General features: G+C 35.3%; 1 protein-coding gene across 13 annotated transcripts in view; it reads left to right on the top strand.

Moving 5' to 3' along the window:
- The window catches only part of LOC111550202 (calcium-dependent secretion activator 2), a 565477-nt gene that overhangs the window by 483937 nt on the left and 55230 nt on the right, over window positions 1–26310 (top strand). For 6 of the 13 annotated variants that reach the window (XM_026454331.1, XM_026454330.1, XM_026454334.1 and 3 more), the window contains 4 exons: window positions 6414–6555; window positions 11297–11452; window positions 12871–13018; window positions 20582–20656. In XM_026454331.1, the coding sequence (XP_026310116.1) occupies window positions 6414–6555; window positions 11297–11452; window positions 12871–13018; window positions 20582–20656 (521 nt within the window). Of the gene's footprint in view, window positions 1–6413; window positions 6556–6680; window positions 6801–11296; window positions 11453–12870; window positions 13019–13735; window positions 13751–20581; window positions 20657–26310 lie in introns of all 13 variants that reach the window. The other 7 variants (XM_026454325.1, XM_026454328.1, XM_026454326.1 and 4 more) reach the window with 3 other exon arrangements.

Here is a 26310-nt window from a genome sequence, read left to right as displayed (position 1 = left end):
TCTCCATGTAGGTCTGGCAGGTCTCGAACTCCTAACCTCAGGTGATCTGCCCGCCTTGGCCTCTCAAAGTGCTGGCATTACGGGCGTGAGCCACCATGCCCGACCTGTTCTAGTGTCTTTACTACTTGTAGACTTTTTAAAAATTTAAATCTGCTTTTTATATTTTCAGAGGGTTTAGTGGCTTAAAGATAATAACCTACTCTAAAATGCCAGTGTGTTTTTTGTAACAGATTAACCGGAACACCTGTAACTTCTGAAAACCATGGGCATCAGGAAACCCACCCTTGAGAGAGTTATTGATCATGATATAGCTGTACTCAATCATTCCCACTGATGGGGCAAGTATTGTGGGACTTTAACTCAAAGATTAGAAGGCTGTGCATAGCTTGAGTAAAATTACAGACTTTTCTATTTGCCTTTAATATTACGTAATCTCATAAAAAAACAAAACAGCGTGAGGACTGCTGGACCATAAGACTTCTTTGTTTATCTTTGCCTTATTAGCTTTGGTTAAGGTTTATATTGACTTTTCTGAATTAATCTCACACGAAACAAGTGCTTAATGCCTGCAATTTACAAATCCTAGGCCTCTTGCAAATACATAGATAAATAAGAAATGATTCCTCCCCTTGAAAAGCATAAAATCTAGTGGAGGATATGCACACATATACACAGATAACTTGATGCAGTAGAGTGTAGAAGTATAACTCAAATTATGTATACCATCCTATGAAATTTTTTCATTATAGTTTTAAACTTGGATTTGTTGCCCAAAAAGTAAGAAACGTTTAACAGCTGTGTTCTATCACTTCTTGTCACTTTCTCTCCCTAGATAGACGTATATGTGTATGAATATATATTAGCAAGTGCCACCAGGGAAAAGGAAGAGCTGGGTATGGTTTTAGGGGTTATTATGCTAGTTAATGTATACATTAATATTACCAAACTATAAAATTACTTATCAAATTTTTAATTAAAAGGACAATAGAATCCAATGTGTTTCCTAGTCTACTTAAATCGGATGCTCTTGGAGTTTCCGTTAGGAGGTAGATTATTATTTATATTTATTCAATAATCAGACATTTATTGAGTGACTACTTAATGTGCCAGATTCTTAGCTGGGTGCTATTCCTAGATCTCAGGGAGGGATAAAGGGATTGGGGGTGGGTTGGGGGGAGAGAGAGAGTGAGAAAGTAGGTGAGTGTTTTCCTTTTACATAGTGCTGTTCTGGACTGCAGTTCTCCTGGCTTTTCTCCTGAAGCCTATTTTCATATTTCCTGTTCTGTGGTGGGGGTCTTCATTATATGCATTTGTCAACATGAAGAGTGACTTATTAATTTTCTTAGTCCACTGTGCTTGCTTTGCTTAGAGTTGATACAATTCATAGTCTCTTAAATAATTGTTTTATGGCAAAGTCTGTTGATTTTATTGTGGTTGGTATTGTCTGTTTGTTTTGCTGGTCATGAATTACCCATTTCCTTCTGAAATGCCTAATTCGAAGTTTAAGGAGAAAAATCATTCTTTCTGGTAATCCACTAAAGCTGGCTAATTGGAAGAGGAGGAGCACTATAAAATTAGATTATATGGGTTCAAGAGTCAGCAGCATATTTTTACCCTAAAAACAATATATTAATTCTTTTATTTGCTTATTCTTTATTTTACCCAGTGATTACTATCTCAGTAATTGTTACTAATTGGATCATAGTTTAAATTTAAATTCTCTGTTGAAATCTTACTACTAAAAGCCTATGACAAGTACTTTTATAAATGTAAGACTTTTTAGTATGAAAATAATCAACACTAATTTATTATCAGGGATTTTCAAAATAATTGGGCATACTGCATCCTGGGTTTATCTTATATTTAAGCCATTTGTTTTCTTTTTGCCATTTCTAATTGTACCGTAGGGCTCGATGTCATTGATGCCTCATTATTTTCTAACAAGGTGATATTTGAAAACATGGAATCTTTTGGGGAAAAAAGTTATTTTTTTATCTGAAAAGTAGGTGCTGCTTTTCCCCTTAGATGGTAATCACTTTTTGAGACTCATTCTGAGCAGCTCTTTTCACTCCCACATACTTGGGTATGGTGTCAGAAGTGCTCTCGGATGAGGCCGCATTAAGAACTTGCCTCTTCCAATGAACTGTTGTAATGGGTGCTTTGTAAAGGCTTGATTTGGACAGGTGACAGCCCCAAATCATAACCTATCCTTATTAAACCATATGGAGAAGATAGAAGCACTTACTCTGATGCCTCGGGCTACATATTACAAGGGGCTTTTGACAGTGTCTGATAGGAGTGGAATGCAAGCTGCCATATGGACAACTAAGGAAGGAGCATACATTTACATAGACAAGTGTAGTGTAGTATGTGTTTCTGTAGCTTGTCTTTGGAAACCAAATATTCTCTTTCCTTTCTTTCCCCCTCTTTGTGTATTTCTCTTTATTTCTCCTTTCTTCCCTCCCCCAACCCTCCTCTCCCTCTCCCCCTCCCCTCTATCATTTTCTCTTTGTCTGTCTCCCCCATTTCTCCCCTACTCCCTCCTTCCCCTTTCTGTCTAATTACCAAAGAAATAATACTGCCAATTTTCTAAAACTTTCAAATGTGGGTTTATAATTTGATTTTTTTCCAAATAAAAAAGAACTTTTTGCTGAATTCTGAGCAAACTTTTGGCTAGAATTTAAGATTTTTTTGTAGTTCATAGGAAATATAGGTAATCTTCATTTTCTTCAAATCCTACGGGATATTTGCTATCAGGATTCATAACTGACCAGAGAAAATCCTTTCTTTGCCACATTCATTAAAATAAGAAACATAAAATAACCAACTTTCATATTCATTAGAATTTTTAGCAGTCTGATCTTGTACATATGGGTTAAAAATAGAACTTATAGCCATATTATTTAATGCTATATATTTTATACAAAGTATGAGGGGTATATACAGGCCTCAGTAGGTTTTATAGGTGTCATTTAATACAATCTTCTGAATAATAATGTAGTCATCTTAGTATTCAAGTATTCATTCATCCAACAAACATTTGATTACTTGCTCTGAGCCAGGGACTTTTCTGGAACTTAGAATACAGATATAGTTCCTGCCTTGAGAACCTTAAATCCTTGTAGGCAGCAAGAAATATGTCAGCGAGAAATATGTCAGCAAGAGAAGATCACTTTTATAACAAAAACCACAGTGGAAACCTGTCCAGGGTAGAAAGTAAACAAGAGAAGCCAGTAATTGGGCAAGGGGACAGCAGAATGAAGCATTTCTAGAAAAGATTTGAGGAGCAAGTGTATATTGAATCATGAAAATCATTATGACTGTACCGCAGGAAATGAAAGGTAAGGCAAGAGAAATGAGCTGGAGAAGTAACTTGAAGACAGATCTTGGAAAGCTTTCATACCATGCTCAGGCTTTTGAAGCTTGTCATAATGATCCACTACAGGATTATAATCTTTAGAGGTGACATTCTTAGTTTTATATTTCAGCAAGCCCCTCTGCTTATGATTATGAGAAGATGGATTGGCAGAGCAAATATTAGAATCCTAAAGACTAGTTAGGTTATTATTGCATTAATCAAGACAGGAGATGAGAGGGCTGGACTAGTGCAACAGCAGTAGTGATGAAGAGAGCACAGTAACTTACTGAAAGATTCTAAGAATATAAAATACACCAGTCTTGATGACTAACTGGTTGTCAGAGTGAGGAATGGTAGTTTTATAGAGGTTAACATGGAGTTTTTATATCAAATCCTGGTTCTATTAATGACAAAATAATCTTAGACAAGTATCCTAAACTCTCTATGACTCAGTTAGCTTATTGATAAGTTTAAAAAAATAGTTCCAGCCAGGCATGGTAGCTCACACCTGTAATCCCAGCACTTTGCGAAGCCAAACAGGTGGATCACATGAGGTCAGAAGTTCGAGACCAGCCTGACCAGCAAGGAGAAACCCTGTCTCTACTAAAAATACAAAAATTAGCTGGGCATGGTGGCACACGTCTGTAATCCCAGCTACTCAGGAGGCTGAGGCAGGAATATCACTTAAACCCAGGAGGCAGAGGTTACGGTGAGCCAAGGTCGTGCCATTGCACTGCAGCCTGGGCTGCAAGAGCGAGACTCCATCTCAATAAATAAATAAATAAATAAATAGTTCCTCCCTCGTAGAGTTTCTGTGATGATTAAATGAGATAAGGCACAGACTTCACATAGTGCTTGGTACTCCAAATATGCTAGGGATGAGGAGGAGGAAGAAGAGAATGAGAGTTCTTAAGTAGAGACCCAATAAATGCAGATATCAGTATGTTTTTCAAATTTGCATACTACAGCGACTTAGATGGTTTGAATGAGAATATTTTATCCTTAAAGTTTAGCATGCTTATTTAGGTGGCATTTGATGAAAGTAACTGAATTTTTTGAGCTGTAGTACCTTCTAGCTTGATGATTGAATCTCCAGGAATAAATAAAGGTTCTTTCAGTGTGCTAATGAAAACATCATTAAGATAACATTAGTCTCCTAAATAAGACACCTATCATTAAGTATGATTATCGTTCACAATGTAATGGGAAATATTTTAGCATATAGCTGAGCTGAGGAAAAGATTATTTCTCCACAAAAAAATACTAACCCATATCAATTAGAGGTAGAAAAAAATCTGTTGTATTTCCTTCTGTGTTTAGAATTACTTCCCATACCAGTTTATGTACCTGTAGTTGTCCAGCCTCTGACAAATTTCAGAAACTCATAAAGTAACATATCGAAGACATCTTCATATACATGCCACAGTGATAAACATCATATCCTTTGACCAAGATCTAAAACACTATTAGGCTTTTGGGATATTCTTGCCCTGAAGAAGATAATGTAGGAAGTTGTCATAGTGAGTATTTTATAAGACACTGCTATTGGGGTTGCTAGTAATTAGATTTAGTAATGATACACATATATAGCTATTCAGATCCATAAAAGTGGATGAGATTACTAACTTTTCCCCAGCTTCTACCTCCTCACCCTAGTCAAAGCCACTATCATCCTTTACCTAATCTATTGCAGTAAACAACTGAGTACTAACCTTTTCCTGTGTTTTCACCCCTGGCTACCTAGTCCATTTTCCATGCAGCAGCCAGAGAGATCATATCATGTCACTCCTCTGCATAATCATAAGCATCGTCAAGCTTCCCATCACAGCCACTACGAGCAACACTCCTTACTCAGTCCTAGGATCTAGACCCTGCTGTGAGCTGCCCATCCCCCTCCCTCATTCTATTGCAGTTACTCTGGCCTTTCATCTCTCTGCAAAGACCCAAGCTGCTTCTTCCCCAAAACTTGTTTGCTAGCTGTTACCTCTACCTGGAAACCATCCCTTTAAGTCTTCCTTGGAAGGTTCTTCTGTCACTTAGATTCAACTAAAATACCATCTCTTTAGGAATACGTTTCCTGACCACACAGTATATTTTTAAATCAGCACATTTTCACTTTGAGGGCCACAATGGGGCTTAGGGCATGTTCTTTGAGAAATACTTGCAATTCATAGTATTGTCATCTAAAATAAATTCTTTATTAAATATTACTTAGCATTACTTACTGTTTTCCTATAGATGCTCTGTTTTTTCATGGTGCAACTTAGGCACATACTCACCTATATTTTAATAAAATTGTATCATCTGCATAGAAAACATTCATCACCTGAAAAACGTGAGTGTACCTTGCCCAGCAGCCTTGTAGCACAAATTCTAGGACTTCTGTCACTACTTTAGGTAGGATGTTCCATACTACCATTTATTAAAGACAAATGGAAAACTGAAAAATCCATGTGATATGCTGACTGTTTTTAAATACAGATATGCAAAATTGAATGACTAAAAAGAAAAATCCACAAATAACTATAATGTTCATGAATCAAAATAGATATTCCCAAACCCACAGACACCCTCCTGAGTGAACAAGAATAGCTTTTACAAGTAATCAAGCTTACCTCATGGAATTGAGCAGATTTAGCTCCTTTGTGATACACAGCATAGCACAGAGGTTGTAACTCTGCTTAATTGCTGTATTTACATGTGTCGGGACCTTCAGGGGAGCTGGCAGCTCCCTTGAATTTCCAGCGAGTGGTCATGTGCCTATGTGTTAAACCTCTTAGAAAATAAAAACATACTACCTGCCAGGAGAATTTTAGAGAGATATTATCTATTTGTGTTTTAACAGTCATATATAGAAGGCTAATCATACTTTTTGATCAGTTTCCATAATCTGATATTCAATATGGGGGATATGATCTACTCTCATCTGCATTTTATCAGTTCTTCTGTGTCAGACTCTCTCAGGAAACATGTTTTTTTTTTTTTTTTGGCCCATATTTTCCAAATGTCTGATATTATCCCTCTGATAAACACTGTTTCTGCTTGGCTATTTCAGCACTTCTGTGTAATGGAAAATTTCACAAACACTTGCAAGAAATCTTTGTACCCTTGGTTGTCCGCTACGTGGATCTCATGGAGTCCTCCATCGCCCAGTCAATTCACAGAGGTTTTGAGCAGGAGACATGGCAGCCTGTCAAGTAGGTATCTTACCTAGTGTCCGTAGAGCACCTGCCTCTTCAACCTTGACCTTATGATTTTACACATGGCCATCTGTAGTTATCGCTTATGGTGGTCCCTTCCCACGTTGTTTGTTTCTTTACAGGAATATCGCCAACAGTCTTCCCAATGTAGCTCTTCCAAAAGTTCCAAGTCTGCCTCTTAATCTTCCACAGATTCCTAACATTTCTACTCCTTCGTGGATGCCTTCTTTATATGAGTCCACGTGTGTATTCCTCACTTATTTCCTGGTGGTGTGTTAGCTGGTGCATGGCCTGGGCTGTGTTCTGCGCAGATATGTTTAGACTGCATGGCATTTATCATCGTTGGTTGAGGAATACTGCTTTTTTTGTTTTGAGTTTTTTAAGCTAGTAAGCTAAGCTTAGCATATCTGTAATGAATGATGTCGATTTAAAAGAAAAAGCACACTAGTTTAATGTAGTTCATATGTAATATGTGGGACAGGAATCATTTGGTGACATTCTACCCTAAGTAAATCATTTGGTGACATGGTACCCTAAGTAAAATAACCAGAGTTCTCCTTAAGTATACAAGGCATTTTGAGGATTCTTAGCTCCAGCTTTATTACTGACCAGATGACTCACCTTGTGCAACTAGAAAACCTTTGGAAGAATGGTTTCAAGAATATAATCTTTTTCTATTTTTATCTTAGTCTCAACTTCTAAAAAACAGTACTGCATCATGCAGGGAAGGGGTTGTCCTTTCATTGCCAAAACCAGGAAGTTCTTCTTTTGTTCTTTTATTATGCAGTTGGTACATCTTGGTATTTTTAAATAGTCTTTATATCATCAAAAACCATATTAACTTCACATCGGAATGAGTTTGCCTATTGCAGAATCAACAACTAAGAAACACTGAAGTGAACAGGAATGGGCTTTTAAATTGATCAGGTCTGAATTTAGATCTTAGCTTATTAATTGTAAGTCTTTCTTAGCCTGAGCTTTTTCCTCAACTCTAAAACAATTATGACACCTAATTGAAAGATGATGTTTTTGTGATGATTCTTTTTTTTAAAAAAAACTGTATTGAGGCACATCCTAGGCTCACAATAAATGATTAGTACTATTGGCATATCCTAGGCACCCAGTAAATGATAATTACTACTACTCTACATTGTTGTTTTTGTTATTATTACTATCATCGGGCATCGTCATTATAATTTATAATGGTATAGCTTTTAAAACTATGCCTCACAGCGATCAGAACCAAGTAATAGTCCTAGTTTACAAATGGGAAAACTTGGGCAGTTACCTGCTTTGCCCAAGATCTCATATGAAATCAACTAGAAAGAATACTCATGAAAGGAAGAAAAATAGATTCCATTTATTGAGAATTTACTATGTTTCCAGTACATTGCCAAGTTATTTATCTCATTTAATCTGTATAACAACCTCGTATCATTATCCCCATTTTACAGTTAAGGAAACTAAGTCATAAAGAAACTAAGAAACAAAACTTACCCAGTATCTCACAGCAAGTAAGTGACAGAGGCAAAATTTGAACCAAAATTTGTTTGACTACAAATTCATCACTCCTATCATTAATTTGTTCTGCTCTCATAGAACATTGTGTTCAAGAACTTGCTATTTTTCTACCTGTCTCACCACCAACTGCAAATCCACACCCAGTCAGGTATGCACACAATCAAGAAAAGAGATAGGAAAAGACCAAGAAAGAGAATAACTTACAAAGTAATATGGCAGTATTTCTCCAAGTTAAACATCATAACTACATTCATAATATTCACTAGGATATTATGTTACATGTGAATTTTTTTTCTTACAGACAAATGCTTTTGGCCATTAGCGTGTGTAAAGTGGTGTCTGTGTGTGCTCAGAAAATTACCTACAAAGTATAATGAACCTAAGTGTATGATTTTTTGTTCTTTTTTACACTGTTTTATAATTTAACTCATTTTCTTCCTAATTTCTCATCTATTTAACACTTGATTTTAGGCAAGAACACTATCATGGGCATTATCCTGTGAAACTGAGTTTTTTGTTAGTACTCTTTTATTAACTTTGGGATTTTTATGAACTCCGAATCCCTTATTGAGGACTCTTTTTTAAAGTATGTTAATCTCAGGACAGAAATAATGACAAATTGGGGCTTTGTAAGTAAAGTGATCGTGCTTTCACCATTCTGGGGAAACTGAAAAATCTTTTTTACAAGTTGATCACCATTATCTTTACCTACCAAGGTTATCAACATTAGGTTCTTTGTCAGAGTGTCCAGAATTACTCATAATATTATAATGTTATTGCCATTTGTTTTTTGAAGTTTGAAACATAACAAGAAACATTTATATTTAACATAAAGAATTAAAAATACAACTACTGATTAAATACGAAGAATATAAAAGTAACCATGGTTTTGAAGATACATCCCTGCCTACTAATGCATAAATCATGCAAGGATTGCTCATCCACGTATCTATCTGTATATAAATCTTTATTATTTTTTCTCTAGAAATGAATGCCAGTAAGTTAAGTTTCCTGCTGGCATTTTTAGGAAATTATCTCAGAGTCTATTATTCACATTTGAATTCTTTAATCTGTTAATAATACCTTTAGGAATAGGTCACTGATTAGAAATAATTTTAAAATTAAAAAGCTCTGAATAAATTGCAGGTTATATGTACTAACTCCAGAGAAAGCCTACTCACATTTTTTTCATATATCTGTCTAATTATAACAAACACTTGTTTTCTTAATTACATTCCCAATTAAACACATTTAGTGTCAAGAATCTTACTATAGAATCAAACAGAAGAAAAATATAACCATATTCTCTATAAAGGTTGTCGTATATTATTAGAAAATCTATTTTTAGTAAAAATCTGCCTTTACCAATAGATATTTTGTTTTATGATGTTTTTCCTTGTCATTGTGTTGTTAAAGAATATATACATTTCAAATAGTTACATTTCTCCAAAGTAAAAAGATTATAAGAAGTAGATTTGCTTCTTTGCCAATTGTATTCAGTTATTGTTAAGACTTAGTTCCTCTAATCTACCAAACTGTACACTGTGGATGTGAAAGGAGATTTTGTTTGGTCTTTCTTTCTCTTAATTGTATTACATATGGCAAGAGGAGAAATAAAGGTAGTGTTTTTTCAACATTTTCAGCATGGTAGAATCAGCATGGTATTGTCTGGTTCTCTTATTTAATGGTGCATTTGAGGCACTGAATATTAAGGTAAAGAGATTTAAGTGAATAAAGTGCTATGGGAGTGTTCATATGCTGTGATTGGTCCCTAGAGAACTTAAATCTGAGGGCATTTTGGCTAGACAAGGAGATCAGGAGGAATTACTGGCAGAATGAGAAGAGAAAAGCAATGGAGGTTTGTGATAGAGCTTTGATGCTGAGGCCAGGGTGGAGGGCAGAAATAAGTTTTTCATTAGTCAAGAGCAAGAGGTGACTTTTTTTTCTAAGCTAACTCATTAAGATATATTTAGCTAAATAATGTGGTGCTTTAAACAATTTATTTTTTTTTTAATTTTACTTTAAGTTCTGGAATACATGCACAGAATGTGCAGGTTTGTTGCATAGGTATTTTCCACTGTGATGTTGTAATAAATTAGTTTATTTCTTTAATTTTCTTTTGTAGACTAGAAATACAAATTTGAAGTTAGAATATGTGAAGCAATTGTTGGAAAGCTGAGAACAAATGAATCATACAGCAGCTTTTTTTTTTTTTTTTTTTTTTTTGCTTTTGCTTTTATGCTTTTTATAGTTAAATTTCAATATGTTTTGATGTAGGAATATTTTACTTTCAAAACATTTGTTTCTGTATTAGCCTGTGTACTTGCATAATGGAAAGTAATAGCATGACCCTTTGCCAAAATATTATACGAGTTACCTTCTTACATGGGCTGATAGCACAGTCTTCTAGAGTAATTTCACCATAGTAGTGAATGCTTAGCAAATCTTGACTCCACAGTTAGGTATAAAGAACTGAAATGCATTGTTTTTCTCCATCTTCAGAGCACCCTGAATGTCATTCCTCTGTTAGACCACACATTGCACTAAGTTGGGTTTTAATAAGCCAGAAAAGGCAAAAAATGAAAATAAAAGATTGCTTCCCTACCTAGCCCATTTTATTTCCAGTATCTATCTCACCTTTACCTATAATTGAGAAATTCAGGGACCCTATATTCTATACACATGTAGATAGACAGAAACCACCATGGTGACAGAAGCACATATGCATGAATAACGGCAAAGGTACTGGTTGCTAACATAAGAATTTTCCTGCATAAAACATAATTTTGGGGATTTGCAAGAATCTTTATCCTAGTGAACAGTTACAATGTTTGTTCTTATATACACAATATAATTTCCTTAGTAAAGTATACGTATCCATTTTACCTCTTTGTATGAAACCCTACCACCATATTTTTTTTGTTGTTTTTATTTTGTTTTGCTTTTGTTGAGACGGAGTCTTGCTCTGTCGCCCAGGCTGGAGTGCAGTGGTGCCCTACCACCATATTTATTTCTATTTTGTTCTCCTTGCCCTGCCTTATTAAGAATTGTAAAGGAATAATTAGAAGGCTGAACAAAGAAAATATTGGATCATTCAAGATTTTATATGATTTTTTTCACTGATGGCAATTGATACAGAAAAGAAAAAACAATGTATTAATGATAAATCTAATTAACAGGAGGAGTTCATGATGTTCATTTTTCCTTTTTCTTCTAGCAATGGCTCAGCAACATCAGAAGACCTTTTTTGGAAACTTGATGCACTGCAAATGTTTGTCTTTGATCTGCACTGGCCAGAACAGGAATTTGCCCACCACTTAGAGCAAAGACTTAAACTAATGGCCAGTGATATGCTAGAGGCCTGTGTCAAAAGGTAGACATGTATTTTCAAATTGCTGCTTAATGTTCCAGCACCCAAAAATATCACTTTTTATCAAGTACCTAATATATTATTGTCACAGCCAAAGTTTCATTATGCACTACTATTCCAACACTTAATGAGCATTAGGTTATCTTGATTAAATTCTGAGGACCCATGTAATTGATGAAATTGGCTGGATACTTTTTTTCAGGTCTCCCGACTATTGCCTTAATCAGTAACATCTATACCATATTAATGGTTTCTTTAGGGCTTATTGTTATCGCTCTGGGAATACTGTGCTTTAAATTCCCAAGGTAGTATCTCCTGAGACATATGAAAAAAGTCTGTTATGTTCTGTATGCATTATGTACTGTGTCTGTGTGCTGTGAAATGGCATAGTAAACTCAAAATAGGATCAGCACCATCAGTTATTCTGGGATTACTAACTATTTTCTGGTATTTTCTGTCCACATCTGATGAGTTCCAACTACCTGCTTACATTCTTTATAACTTAACTGGAAATAAGTTATGAGGCTTTGTATTCTTCCAAATGTGCTTTCATTTTATAATAGTTTTACAAAATCAGCTTCGCATCCTAATTGGTCAAGCATTTTTTTTCCATTTTCCTTGTTCATTATGTATACAAGGACAATATGGAGCCACATATTAGAAAAGCATTCAAACACTGGTTAGGCCAATTGGATATTTCTGAAATCTTGAAACCAAGAAAAAAAAACTGTCTTTAGAATAATGTTCAGTGACCTCTTAAGGCAAGGCCCTGGATTAGGTAGTTTAATGTTTTTTAAAAATCATCTTTGATTTTGATGTCTCAAATCTGTGGATTTTCATAGGATACTTCAGCAAAACCAATTCAAATTGCTCATGATGCAGTTTCTTTCAAAACCCTGTCTGCAATTTTAGGTTTTTGAAAGAGAATGTAAGTGACATAAAAGAATTACACATTGTCTGTCATACATTGATTACGATGTTTAGAGTTTTCTAGATTTGTGCTTATTTTTTTCTAATTTGGTAAGCCCTCGCATAGAGGATATTTTCTGCTTAAATGCATACAAGTGTGTGATTTTTCTACTTGTAAATTCAGACAATTAATTCAGACAATAAGTGAAATTATGAGTTTTTTTCCATTAAATGTGGTAGTCTAGATATAACAAAAAGCTTCATTTGGGTTGTGATACTGCCTGAGTGACTGGATGAAGCTAGGCTTAATATAAAAATATCACAATCTGATCTTTTATTGAGACACCTGAAAAGAAAAGTATCCCACCCCTTAGCACCCAAGCACTACCACACTGCTTACTCCTTATTTGCATGTTTTAAATTAGCATCTTATAGAGTTGATTTCACTTTTTACAAGACAGGTGAGGTGTATAGCAGAATTTCTTACTCTGAATTCATGTTTTAAAAACTAGAACAAGAACTGCATTTGAACTCAAGCTACAAAAGGCAAGCAAAACAACTGACTTGCGCATTCCAGCTTCTGTTTGCACTATGTTTAATGTATTAGTCGACGCCAAAAAGCAAAGCACCAAACTCTGTGCCCTGGATGGAGGACAAGAGGTATGTAGAATTTGCCACATGGGGAAAGGAAGCACAGGGTGCCTTGGCATGCGAGATGCTCTTTCCACAAGGCATTCTCTAGATTGGATTGAAAAGACCAAGTTCTCCAACACCAAATATTTGATCTTTTCTTTATTATAATAATAGAATGCCCTTTATCCTTTGCTCATGTCAGTTTCTCCTTTTTGATATAAATATGGTCTAAAATTGCATAAGTGGCCATGAATTTTAGATACAGCTTTTAACAGCTTAAGTGTTGTGTCATTTACATAAACCTTGCTTTTTACAAGCAAATGAGAAATCTGGAAAGCTACCTGTTTTGTTTATCAAATCTAGAGTATCCAGAGTTTGCATCTATAAAAGACACACAAAAAGTATGAAATAGTTTATTTACACAGTAGTTCCCATTTTAAAAAATTTAGGTAGAAATAGACTTAAAAATCTACACCTAGTTCTTATCAATAAATACCCTATTCTTTCTATTTGATTTATATTTTGTTTGGTTTTATATTCAGAAGTACAATTTTATTTTACCCCATGATTTTTTGTTGAGAGTGGTGATTGGGTGAAAATTGATTTATTTTTCTTCAATTATCTGTTTAAGTTGACATTTTGTTGCCTTTTTTTCCCATTGTAATTACTTTTTCTTCATTTCTTTATTCTTCCCTTCTATTGTCTTTCATCATCTTTTTTTTTCCCCCCCATGGCATGATCCAGTTTGGTAGTCAATGGGTAAGTCTCATTTTTTTTTCTAAAAGCACATTTCATTTATTATTTTTGTAAATGTATATTTTTATTTTCATCTTTTCAAATTAGAATTATGTAAATTTATTTTCAGATTTTTGGCTTCTGTGTTTGCATATATAAGGCTAACAGCTTACAATAACATAGCAATAGTCCAAAGATTCATTAAAACACTAAATACTTATACCTTAAATAATGACAAGGGGAATGTTTCTCCCCTGTTAGGCTGCAGAATTTATAAACTACTCTTAGAATTTTAAAGGTAAAATGATTTAAAACCAAATTAATTCATATTCTTTTAAATTGAAATCTGAATAGCTATAGGAACAGAATGATTACATTTTTCAAGCATTTATCTACAGTATACTTTTAATACCAAAAGAATTTCAAGTTTGGAGCTTTAGATGACATATAGCCCCTAAAAACTTGAACCAGAAGTCCACACCCAAAGTCACTTCATAGAGATGAACCCAGTGGTGGATTTTGGTGAGGTACAAGCCCACCAGTGATACAGTCTTTCCTCCTACTCATGGCCTAGGATGTGACCATCATCAGAGGTAAGGAAGAGGCAGGCCTGTGTCATGAGACTTCTGCGCTCCTCCACAACAGGTCATCATAAAATACCATCCCAGAATCCCTGAGTTACAAGGTTAGAAAAACTTTATGCATAAAGGATTGACTAGTGTATACTTTTTTTTTTTATTTTTTCCATAAGTCAGAATGTCTTTGTGTCCTGCAGGTAGGTTACATCTTACAAGTCTGACAGTTGACAACTGGGAATCAAACTCAGGGTGATTCTTCCTGGGCTGACAATTCTCATCCAAGCAGAAGAACTTAGTTAATTGTGAAGGTAGATGGGAAGGATTACTGCTTGTGAATTCTATACCTATTGCCTCAGATATAGACATTAGCTATTTGGCCATAATTTATATTTATGCATGAATACACAGTTTTATTATTTGAGCAATTCAGCAGAAAAAAAATGTATTTGTAATACCATAGCATAAAACCTTACAAATATATCAAGTAACTGATATGTGTTATAGAATGTTCAGTAATTACCATTCTCTGATTGCTTACAACATGATTTATTATATCTAATTATCTGAATAAGTAGGCAGCTGGCTTAGATACCAGTGTTTCCTATTTACCTCCTCATGTTTTTTTAATACCCAGATGTAAGCCTTTGATTGTCTGCCTGAGAATTGTTATCTTGTTTCTTCATAAACCTATTCTTTTCTCATCTGGTTTGTAGAATCATCTTCCATTGATACTGGGTTTATCCATTTGTTCTTATTTTAACATACACTGCAGTACCTGACATGCAGTAGGCACTTAGTAAATGTTTGCTGAGTGAATGAATAGATTTGTTGTCATGGCTTTAAAAATCCTCCCCTGTAGGAAAGAACTTGCTGTAGTGCTTAAGAGGAAAAACAGACACACACACACACACACACACCAATGACGAACATTGTTACATTGTCAAATGATTCTTTACATTAATAAGTGGGTGGTTTTGAAGAGGAATCTACTGCTGTTCATTATGTGTGCACCTGTGCATTCACACCAGAGACAATTAGTTCCCCACAACTTTCACACAATTAACATAGTTCAAAATGTGCAGGTGTAAAACCCATTAGCAACCGTGAAAAAGTGGCAAACAAGAATTTCATTGCAAAAGAATTTTATACTTTGTTTTTTCTCTCCAGTAAACATACCCACATAATTGCATAGACCTTCCCTTTCTATATGTGCCGAGATAAGTTTTGGAATTGTTGAAAATTAGTGTATACATTACATATACAGGTGAGTCAGTGAACCCCATTTAAAATAGCAACAAAGTTGCTGAAAAAACTAGATCATTAGACAATTTGAAACTATATAAAAATATGTACTGCATAGTTAAGCACAGCAGCAATGTTTTTGCTAAATTATAAATAAATTACCTCTCCAAAATCTCTAATAAATTTGTTATATTGTCATTGCTTGGATAAAACGCCCAACTCCTTCCCCACAGTGCATTCCCTTCTGTGCTTCTAAGTTATGATTCTGTTTTCTTAACATGCTCCATGATGATGCCAACATGTTCCACTGAGGCCCAGAATAGGGTTTAATGGAGTGATTAATGGGTGAATGATCTGCTTATGTGACAGCTATGTGAAGTGAGTCAGCAATCTCAGGCCAGTCCCTCAGGGACAGATGTTGAGATCACAAAACCACCGAAGTGTTTAGGATCTTCATTATCCATAACTGCACAAAAGCAGATGACTACATGGGCTGCAGGCATTCATCAGCCCTCAGAACCACTTTATTCAGTGGTCCCATTAGTTGATGATGAAGGTGAAAACTCATTAATATGGCAATTCACGGGAGCAAGGGGCCCTACTTGGGCCAATTTTATTCTCGGTTAAATTAAAATGCACCCATTTCTGGAACTAACAATCCAGTACCTTTAAAATATTATATACCCCAAGACAAGGTCCAGAATCTTAAGAAAGCTGGAATTCACTGGCATCTAATTAGTCTTCATTTCCTGAGTGTGTTTGTGTAACAACAGTCAGGTGAAGTGGTGCTGTTCACCTGATTGTACAGAGGCCAGGATTTTGGAATGTGCCTGACCTATGATTTCCCTGGGCTTCAAGAAGTAAGGATTCCTGAATGGTTATTTGAATGTAAGTTCAGAGTCACCTGCTGGGAAAGCAGGCACAGTTTGCCTTTGAGGGCAGATGTGGGGAGACTTAGCTTAAGAATGAATTGAAATCTGACAAAGCCCTAGAATCTAAGATTATCAATCCAACTTGAAGTATTCTAAGAATTTTATTTTTTTCTTTTTTTAAATTTCAACTTTTGTTGTAGATATGGGGGTACATGTGTAATTTTGTTACATGTGAGTATTGCACCCAGGTCCTGAGCTTGGTACTCAGTAGGTAGTTTTTCCATCCATATCTCCCTCCTTCCCTCTCCCCTCTAGTAGTCCACAGTGCCTGTTGTTCCCATGTTTATGTCCATGTGTTCTCAGTGTTTAGCTCCCACTTGTAAGTGAGAACATGCAGTATCTGATTTTCTGTTCCTGTATTAATTTGCTTAGGATTATGGCCTCCAGCTGCATCCATGTGGCTGCAAAGGACATGATTTTGTACTTTTTAATGGCTGTGTAGTATTCCATGGTATATACGTACCATATTTTCTTTATCTGGTCTACCATTGATGGACACATAGGTTGATTTCACATCTTTGCTACTGTGAATAACATGGCAATGAACACACAAATTCAAGTGGTTTTTGTTTTGCTTTTGTTTTCGTTTGTTTGGCATAGTGATCTGTGTTCCTTTGGATATGTACCCAGTAATGGGATTGCTGGGTCAAATGGTAGCTCTGTTTTAAGTTCTTTGAGAAATCTTCAAACTGCTTTCCACAGTGGCTGAATTAATTTACATTCCCACCAACAGTGTATAGGCATTACCTTTTCTCAGTATTCTTTATTTTTTTGTCTCCTTCTGTCACCCATGCTGAAGTGCAGGGGCGAATTCATAGCTCACTGCAACCTCGAACTCCGGCTCGGGCGATCCTCCCACCTTGACTTCCGAAAGTGCTGGGATTACAAGCATGATCCACCATGCCCAGCCTCTGAGAAGAACTTTTTAGGTTTTTATTGTTGGAAACAAAAATGTACCAAATTCTTACAAAAATGTCTGTTATACTAAATGGGAAAAAAAAACTATCAATTTTATCTTATAAATGTCTATGCAGATAAACTCTGTTTTTACCTGTGATCTCTTTTTGCATGTTCATGTTTGTCTTTGAAAGTTATCTGAAAATTTCTAAAAAGCTGCTTTTGTGAACTAGTTTAAGCACACCACTGATCTTAGAATGTTTTAAACAACCACTGAACACTCGTGTACCCACCCCAGATGAACACACAATATCCATTGTTATTTTGGCAGTTTTTGACTTGCCTTATTTTAAATGTGTGCACACACAAATGTTACTCTCACAGTTAATCATTAATTACATTTATTGACATATTTCAATTTCTGGTTTCATCCTTGTTCCTTAATTCTACAGCTTCCTTTCATGTTAATTTGTCATTTTCCTGAAATACATCATTTAATAAATCTTTTAGCAAGGGTTAAAAAAAAACACAGAAAAAGAAAGTTATCTGGGTCCCCTGATGAATGACTTTTTTCTAGCTCACTTTGGATTACCTGTGTATGGCATATGTGAGTTATAATCTGCAGAATACATACGTAAAATGGGAATTCTCAGGCCATCTTTTCTCTCATGCTCATGCGCCTCTACCACCCCCACCACCTGTGCAGCCAGAGCAGATTCTGAAAGTTTCCAGCAGTTGTAATTAATATTAGTGTAAGTCATATCTAATCAGATACATTTACAATAGCAGAATCCCATATTATAGAAATCTGAAAAGCTCACACTATTTGGATTTACTCCTTGGGTATTAAAGTTAAGATGTATACTTCTTTCTTTATTCCTTTCTTTTTAACATTGTATGTGTTTGTTTTTGTTCATTCTCATTTTCTCTCCCTCCCTCCCTCCCCATCTCTTCCTTTTTTTCTCTTTCTCTCTGCTTATGGCTAGATCAGGTATCAAAGCAAGCAACAATCTACAGGTGTGTATTATAGGAGAATTTAATGGTTCCTATTGTCCCTCGACTTTCACTGCTTTTCAAGAAAATGGGTATCAATGACCTCTTTTGTGGCTCATCACTTGATTTTAAAAGATTTGCCAGAATCAATTCAACCCAAAAGTTTAACATGTAGAAGCTCTGTATTTTATATACTATAGCTTTCTGATGACATTTGATCACTTTGAGTTCAAAAAATGAAAGTTATGAAAACAGAGAAAAACATTGGGGATAAGGCATATTTAGGAAACTGCTTGGAAGTCTGGGTGCCTCAATGCCTGTATGCTTTGGAGCACTTTCCATGTAAGAGGGAAGTGAGATACTTGAAACCCAGCACCTGTATCTCTTTCCTCTTCTACTCCAAAGAGTATCACATGGCATTTCATTTCCTCTTGCTGCATACACTGATCTGGAGTAAGAAGGGTGTGAAACAAGAGTGGCAGAGTGGGAGAGCCAGGCAGAGCTTATTTGCATAAGCTTCTCCATCGCAGAGTCAGCTGCACAGCTTTCAGCCAGGAGCTGGGGGCCCTTTTTTTGTAAGTGTGTCTGTGGAGGGATTACCCTTCCCATCAGCCTGTGCACTGGAATTGTTCAGCTTGTCTCAGATATGTTCATGTGTGGGCCTGCCTGGCTCAGAAAATTATTAATAATGTAGATTGGATCAGAACTTTAACTGCCAGCCAGTGTTTTCAGGCTCTTTTTCTTCTACCTGTTTTTCTGTCTTCTCTCCCCTTTTCCTTCTCTTCAAGATAGAAACTCACTCTCTATGTTTCAATTCCATTTATCCTCTGGGGAGCACAAATTTGGGAATCGATAACGGCTTTAAGTGAGACAGATGCGCTTTAGTGGTGCAATATGTGCCCAGAAAATTCCACATTCACACTGATGTGGTTAATTTTAGATCACTCATCATTATGCACTTATATTCACACCCACACACACTCAGACTCACACAGAAAAAGAAAATAATTCAGACACTCCAAAATTATCCTTCCTTTCTTTATTATTTATGCAGGTTGATGATAACCACTTGTAACTGTCGGAACCCTTGGGGAGAGGGGTGGAGTGTCATTCCTGAGTATTCCAAAGCAGACCTAAGTTGATGTTTTGTTCTGTGTGGAAACTTTGAGACATGTTTTCAGCACAAAAAAAAAATAGCTTTCAAAAACTTACATCTTAAGAAACCATTCAACCAGCAGTGAAGTTGGTCTAATGTTTATATTGACCTGAGTACTTTTACTCTATGCATTTTGTTAGCTGTTCCAAGAAGCCTTGAACCATCAAGATAGGGTTAGTCTTTACAAGTCACATTTTCTGTGAAGTGGCTATTGGGGACAATCAGCTGTCAGATAAATGCTTCTAAAGGAAGAATTACTGTTTAAATGGATGTACCTTCACAAGCCTTGGAAGCCAAAGCTTCTGCTAATTTAAGAATGGAACCCTCTAGTATTCTCTAAAGAAAAAAAGTCTTTCAGGTTGATTTTAAATACATGTTTTTTTTGGTATTTATTTAAAGGCATCTTTTTCATGAGGAAGCGGTAATAAAAGTATGGAGAGTGAGTGATGTTTCATTATACCTTTTATGGCCTATTAATTTGTTACCATCTATTCACCTTTGTTGATGAAATTCTAATTTTGCCCTTGCTCGAGCATATTGTAAGAATTGTATAAACTGCTGCTCCCTGTGCTGACAAAAAGGTCCTTTTAGCGTGAACAATTGGGAGCTCATTTTATTTCTAGAGCACATTTAAAATAACTTATGAATGAGAGTTGTCAGACATGAAATGCAGTATTAATTAAATCTTTTTCTAGTCTTTTTGCTTCTCCAGCTAAACCAACCCTTTAGAAAAATACATGGCCACCTTAATTATAGAGGAGAAGACAAAAAGTATCCTTCACATTCCTCTGGCTGAATAAGAATAAGAACTCGATTCATCTAAATAATAACCCCATTAGCTGCTTAACTCAACAGTGCACATGGGAAAATTTTCAAACCACAATGTGAAAAGTGTTGATTGGGTGGATCATTTTCAAGGTTTTGTTCTTTTAATGTTCAAAATGATCATTTTAAATAAATCTGATAGGTCATGACTAGTAGATTTAGAGCATTTGTGACTGATGACAAAAATTTTGTGTCCATGTCAACTAATGAATTTTTATCTTTTAATATCTAGCAACAGTACCATTCAAAAATAGATGACCTGATCGACAACAGTGTAAAAGAAATCATTTCACTGTTAGTTTCAAAGGTAATGTATTATTTATTCACCTTTTTAAATCAAAGTGAAAAATAATTTTCAATGGAGAATTTTAAAAATATTTTTAAATATCTAATTGGGGAAAAATGTAGTTTAAAAGATTAGGGCAGGAAAATATTAGAATTTTCAGAAGAGTTAGGAGCAGAAAAGGTTAGGAGCAACTTTTGATTGTTTTTTGTATATAATAAATTTTGGCTTTTCCTAAAATTGTTGTCATTTTAAAACTAACTCTTCTTCCAGTAAAACCTTATTATGTCACATTCATGTTCTCTTGCTATTTAACTCCACAGAGCTTTGAGTAGCCATCAATCCTTGAATTTAGCCCATCTGTGGTGGCGACAGCACTAAGGCTGTAGATCTGGTCTCAGAGACAGACAGAGAAAGCCGCAGGGTGACATCTGAGGTCCTCCACGCCCAGGAGTTTCCCAGGATTTCCCATTTGATGCTCAACATACCTTTGATAAAAGCTATGATCTTTCACTGTATAAGTAGAGATGAAGCAGTGGACGCCTCATTTAGTGATTAGATGATTTAGATTCCCAGTAAGGTGTAACAGATGGTCATGGGTAGCATTTGAGATCAGGGGCTGATAAGGAAAGGAAGAGAGAACGTGAGAGCACCAGGAGTTTAAGAGGATGAACAAAGACAATGGTTATGTTCCTAGAGGTACTTTCCTATGAGCAGATATATCCTATGCTCTCACAAGGCTTCATCAAAAAGCCCCAAATCAGGCTTCTTCATAAAACAAGGATGACAAGAAGCAAAGGTAAAACCACCCCCAATTTAATAAACAGACAAAAGACATCCTGTTTAGAAAAGAAAAAAAAACAGAGATGTCCCATGAACATGAACAATGTTAATCCTCATTAATCCTCATTAATAATTTAAGGAATGCAAAGTGAGCTACAAAATATACTATTTTCTCTAGCAAATTAGCATACATGTTTTTAAAGTAACATTCAGTTTTAGGTGAGGCGAGACACTCACCTTTCCTATATAGGGGAGTATAAATTGTTACAGCCGTTCTGGAAAATAGTTTGGAAATACATTAAGTACATTAATACCTTTTCACCTTTTTCTATTTTGTCATACTACTTAGATGCACAAAATATATACTATTGGTATTTGCCATATTATGTCTTACCAAAATTTGGAAACAACCTAATTTCTAATAAGGGAAAAGGTAAAGCAAATTATGGGGCATCTGAAAAGGTAAAGCAGATTATGGGACATCTGTATTAAGAAATGATACTATCAAAGACTATTAATGGTAAATGAAGAGTTTCATAATATAGTATTAAGTGAAAACAACTGAATATTTAAAAGTATAAAGTATGGTCTGAATTTGCATCTTATAGGAAAAAGACTGTTAGGATAAAGACCAGAATGTTAACAGAGCTTTTCTCTGGGTAATGGGAGTATAGTTCATTTTTTATTTCATCTTCAATAATATTTTTCAAATTATCTAGTATCATGTCTTAGAGTAGAAAACAACCACAAAGAAAAACGATGTTAGAATCACACCACCTCACCAGCTTTTTTTGTTCTCCTGATTTTTACCACTGCATCAAATACCTACACATACACATACCTCACACACTCACCAACAAGTGGATAGATAGAGAAAAAAATAATAGGAAAACCATGGAGGGAAGGGGTGAACCACTGGAGAATCAAGCTCTCTGAGGAAGAGCAGTGAGATTTCCACCCTCTGAGGATCCCAGCACAGCAGCTTGCATCACCACACAGTCAACCCACTACAGTGAAATAAATTTAACTTTGCACCTTATTCTCTGTGAGGCCTTCAGGGAAATTTTATGCAGATATAACCAACTCAAGAACGTAGTGCTATGCGGAAGTTGCCTTTTGTGAGAAGTTTGCATAATTGGCATCATTCAATTATAGGCTAGCTAAAGATGATATAGGGTTAATCAAGCAGCAAGGAAAAAGTCCAACAAGTTTTGCTTTGGGGGTGGGAAGGAAGAGTACAGAGAAGGCAGATGGGGCTGCATGTCATCTCTGCATCCATTTCTGGCAAAGTAAGACAGTTAAATTTTTCTATATCAAATACATCTGGTTAATTTTTAAAATAGTGTATTTGAGCTAAGTAAGGAAAAGATATTCTAAAATAACCTGCACAGTCCACCAGTAGCTACTAGCCACATGTGGTTGTGGAGTACTTGAAATGTGGCTAGTGAAGCTGAGAAATTAAATTTTTAATTTAATTTTGAGTAAAAGAGCCTCATATAATACTGGATATTATATTTAGAAATCAGCACTAGATTATAGTTTTCCTCTATGCCTAATTTATCCTGCTGTCAAATAGTACTTATCTTTAATTCTTTGGTTGAAAAGTGTAAAATAAGTTTACTTGATAGGTTGAACCAAACATCTCAAGCTTCTGTAAGAGATGACAATAATTAATGTTTTCTAAAAAGTTGGTGCAGATTAATCTCCGTAATTATGATATTTTAAAACCATTTTATTGATATATTAACAGACAAAAAATGTGTACATGCTTAATATATACAAGATGAGTTTGTAGATAAGTATACAGCCATATACGTATATAATCATAAAACCATCACCTCAAACTGTACCATAAACTTACCCACCACCTCCCAAAGTTTCCTCCAGCCCTCTTAAATAATAATTTCTGTGTGTGATAACAGTCACATAAGATCAATTCTCTTAGCAAATAGTATTGTTTTCTGTAGCACTATACTGTAGAGTGGCTCTCTAGGACTTATTAATCATGCATAACTGAGACTGCTTTTGACAAATATCTCCCCATCTCACCCTCCCCTCAGCTCCTGAGAAAACAACATTCTACCTTCTGCTTCTATTATTTTGACTACTTTTAATTCCTCATATAATTGGTACTATGTAATATTTAATCTTCTGTGTCTGACTTATTTCACAGAGAATAATATATTCCAGGTTCATCTGTTTGTCTCAAATGGCAGGATTTCCTTCTTCTTTTGAGGCTGAATAATATTTCGTTATATGCACATAACTCATTTTCATTATCCATTCATCTGTCTTGTGGATATTAAAGTTGCTTCCAAGTCTTGCCTATTGAGAAGAATGCTGCAGAGAAATGAGAGTGCAGATATCTCTTCGATATACTAATTTCAATTTCTTTAGCTATATACCCATTAGTGGGGTTGCTAAATCATATAGTAGTTCTATTTTTCATGTTTTGAGGATTCTACACACTATTTCCCATAGTGGCTACACCAATTCACATATCCACCAACAATGGGCATTTTCTCCACATTCTCACCAATACCTGTTATCTTTCGGATTGTTGATAAAAGCCATCCAAACAGATGTGAGCTAATATCTCACTGTCATTTTGATTTGCACTTCTCGAAAGATTAGTGATATTAAGCTCCTTTTCGTATACCTGTTGGCCATTTATACATGTTCATTAGAGACATAGTGCTTTGCTCATTTTTTTAATTTTTAATTTTTTTTTTTTTTTGCTATTGTTAAATGTCAACTCCTTATCAGACAAATAGTTTGTAAACATTTTCTCCCATTTTGTAGGTTGCCTTTTCATTATGTTGATTGTTTCCCTTGCTGTGCAGAAGCTGTTTTATTTGATATAATCTCATTTTTTAAAAAATTTTGTTGCCTGTGCTTTTTGTATCATAGCCAAGAAATCATTGCTATGGCCAATGTCAAGAAACTTTTTCCTTTTTCCCTATGTTTTATTCTAGAAGTGTTATGGTTTTGGGTCTTAAGTTATTTAATCCATTTTTACTTGATGGTGTTTTGTTGATGGTTTTGTTGATCCATTTGTTTATGGTGTAAGATAAGGGTCAAATTTTATTCTTTTGTATGTGTACGTCCACTTTTCCCAGCACTATTTATTGAAGAAACCATCCTTTTCTCTTGACACTCTGGTCAAAGACCAGTTGACCGTATGTGTGGGGGTTTATTTCTGAGTTCTCTGTTTTGTTCTATTGGCCTATACATCTGCTTTTATGCCAGTAACATTGTTTTGCATCACTACACAGTCGAAAATCAAGAGTTTTGATTATTTTAGCTTTGCAATGGATTTTGAATTTAGGAACTGTTGTGCCTCCAGTGTATTCTTTTGCTCAGAATTGTTTTGGTTATTTGAAGTTTTTTGTGGTTCCAGATTAATTTTAGGATTGCTTTTTCTATTACTTTACAAAAACTATTGGGATTTTGATAGAGATTGCATTAATGTGTAGATCACTTTAAGTAGTATGGACATTTTGGCTATAATAATTATTCTAATTCATGAACATGGGATTTTTTTTGTTTATTTGTTGTTTGCTTTAATTTCTTCAGTGTTTTATACTTTTCAGTGTACAAGTTTTTTTGCCTTCTTGGTTAAGTTTATTTCTAAGTACTGCATTATTTTTGATGCTATTGTAGATGAGATTGTTTTCTTAACTTCCTTTCCAAATAGTTCGTTGTTAGTATGCAGATATACGAATGACTTTTTTTTTTATTATACTTTAAGTTCTGGGATATATGTGCAGAATGTGCAGTTTTGATACATAGGTATACACCTGCCATGGTGGTTTGTTGCACCCGTCAACCCGTCATCTACATTAGGTATTTCTCCTAATGTTATCCCTCCCCTATCCCCCAGTCCCTGACAGGCCCCGGTGCATGATGTTCCCCTCCTGTGTCTATGTGTTCTCATTGTTCAACTCCCATTTACGAATGAGAACATGCGGTGTTTGGTTTTCTGATCTTGTGATAGTTTGTTGATTTTTTTCCTGCAACTTTTCTGAATTTGTTTATTCTAACAGTTCTTTTTTGTAGAGTCGTTAGGGTTTTCTACATATTAAGATCATGTAATCTGCAAACAGAGATAATTTTTCATGTTCTTTCCTGATTTGCATGCCTTATGTTTCTTTTCTTTTTCTTTTTTACTTATTTTATTTTATATTTTTGTCTACTTACTTTGGCTAGGACTGCTAGTACTATGTTGAATAGAAGTGGCAAGAGTGGGTATCCTTGCCTTATGCTGTATTTTAGGAAAAAACACTTAGTTTTTCACCATTGAATATGATGTCAACTGTGAGCTTTTCATATATAGCCTTTATTATGTTGAGATTATTTCATTATATTCCTAATATTTTGAACACTTTTATCATGAAACATTACTTAGTTTTATCAAGTGTTTTTCTGCATCTATGGAGATGATCTTGTGGTTTTTATCCTCCATTCTATTAATGTGGTGTATCATAACAATTGAATTGCTTATATTCAAACATCATTGGATCCCAGGGATCAGTCTCACTTGGTGACACTGTATGATTTTTTAATGTGCTGTTGAATTCAGTTTGCTAGCATTTTGTTGAAGATTTTGATATCCATGTTTATCTGGGCTTGTAGTTTTCTTTTCTGGCAGTATCTTTTGTCTGGCTTTGGTATCAGGGTAATGCTGGCCTCATAGAATAAGTTTGGAAGTGTTCCCTCTTCTGGGTTTTTTGTTTTGTTTTGTTTTGTTTTGTTTTGTTTTGTTTTGTTTTTTTGAGACAGAGTCTCGCTGTGTTGCCCGGGCTGGAGTGCAGTGGCCCGGATCGCGGCTCACTGCAAGCTCTGCCTCCCGGGTTTACGCTATTCTCCTGCCTCAGCCTCCCAAGTAGCTGGGA

Source organism: Piliocolobus tephrosceles, unplaced genomic scaffold, assembly GCF_002776525.5.
Source record: "Piliocolobus tephrosceles isolate RC106 unplaced genomic scaffold, ASM277652v3 unscaffolded_40, whole genome shotgun sequence".
Classification (NCBI taxonomy): Eukaryota; Metazoa; Chordata; class Mammalia; order Primates; family Cercopithecidae; genus Piliocolobus; species Piliocolobus tephrosceles.
Note: the sequence above shows the minus strand (reverse complement) of the source record. Positions and strands in the feature narration are given on the sequence as shown.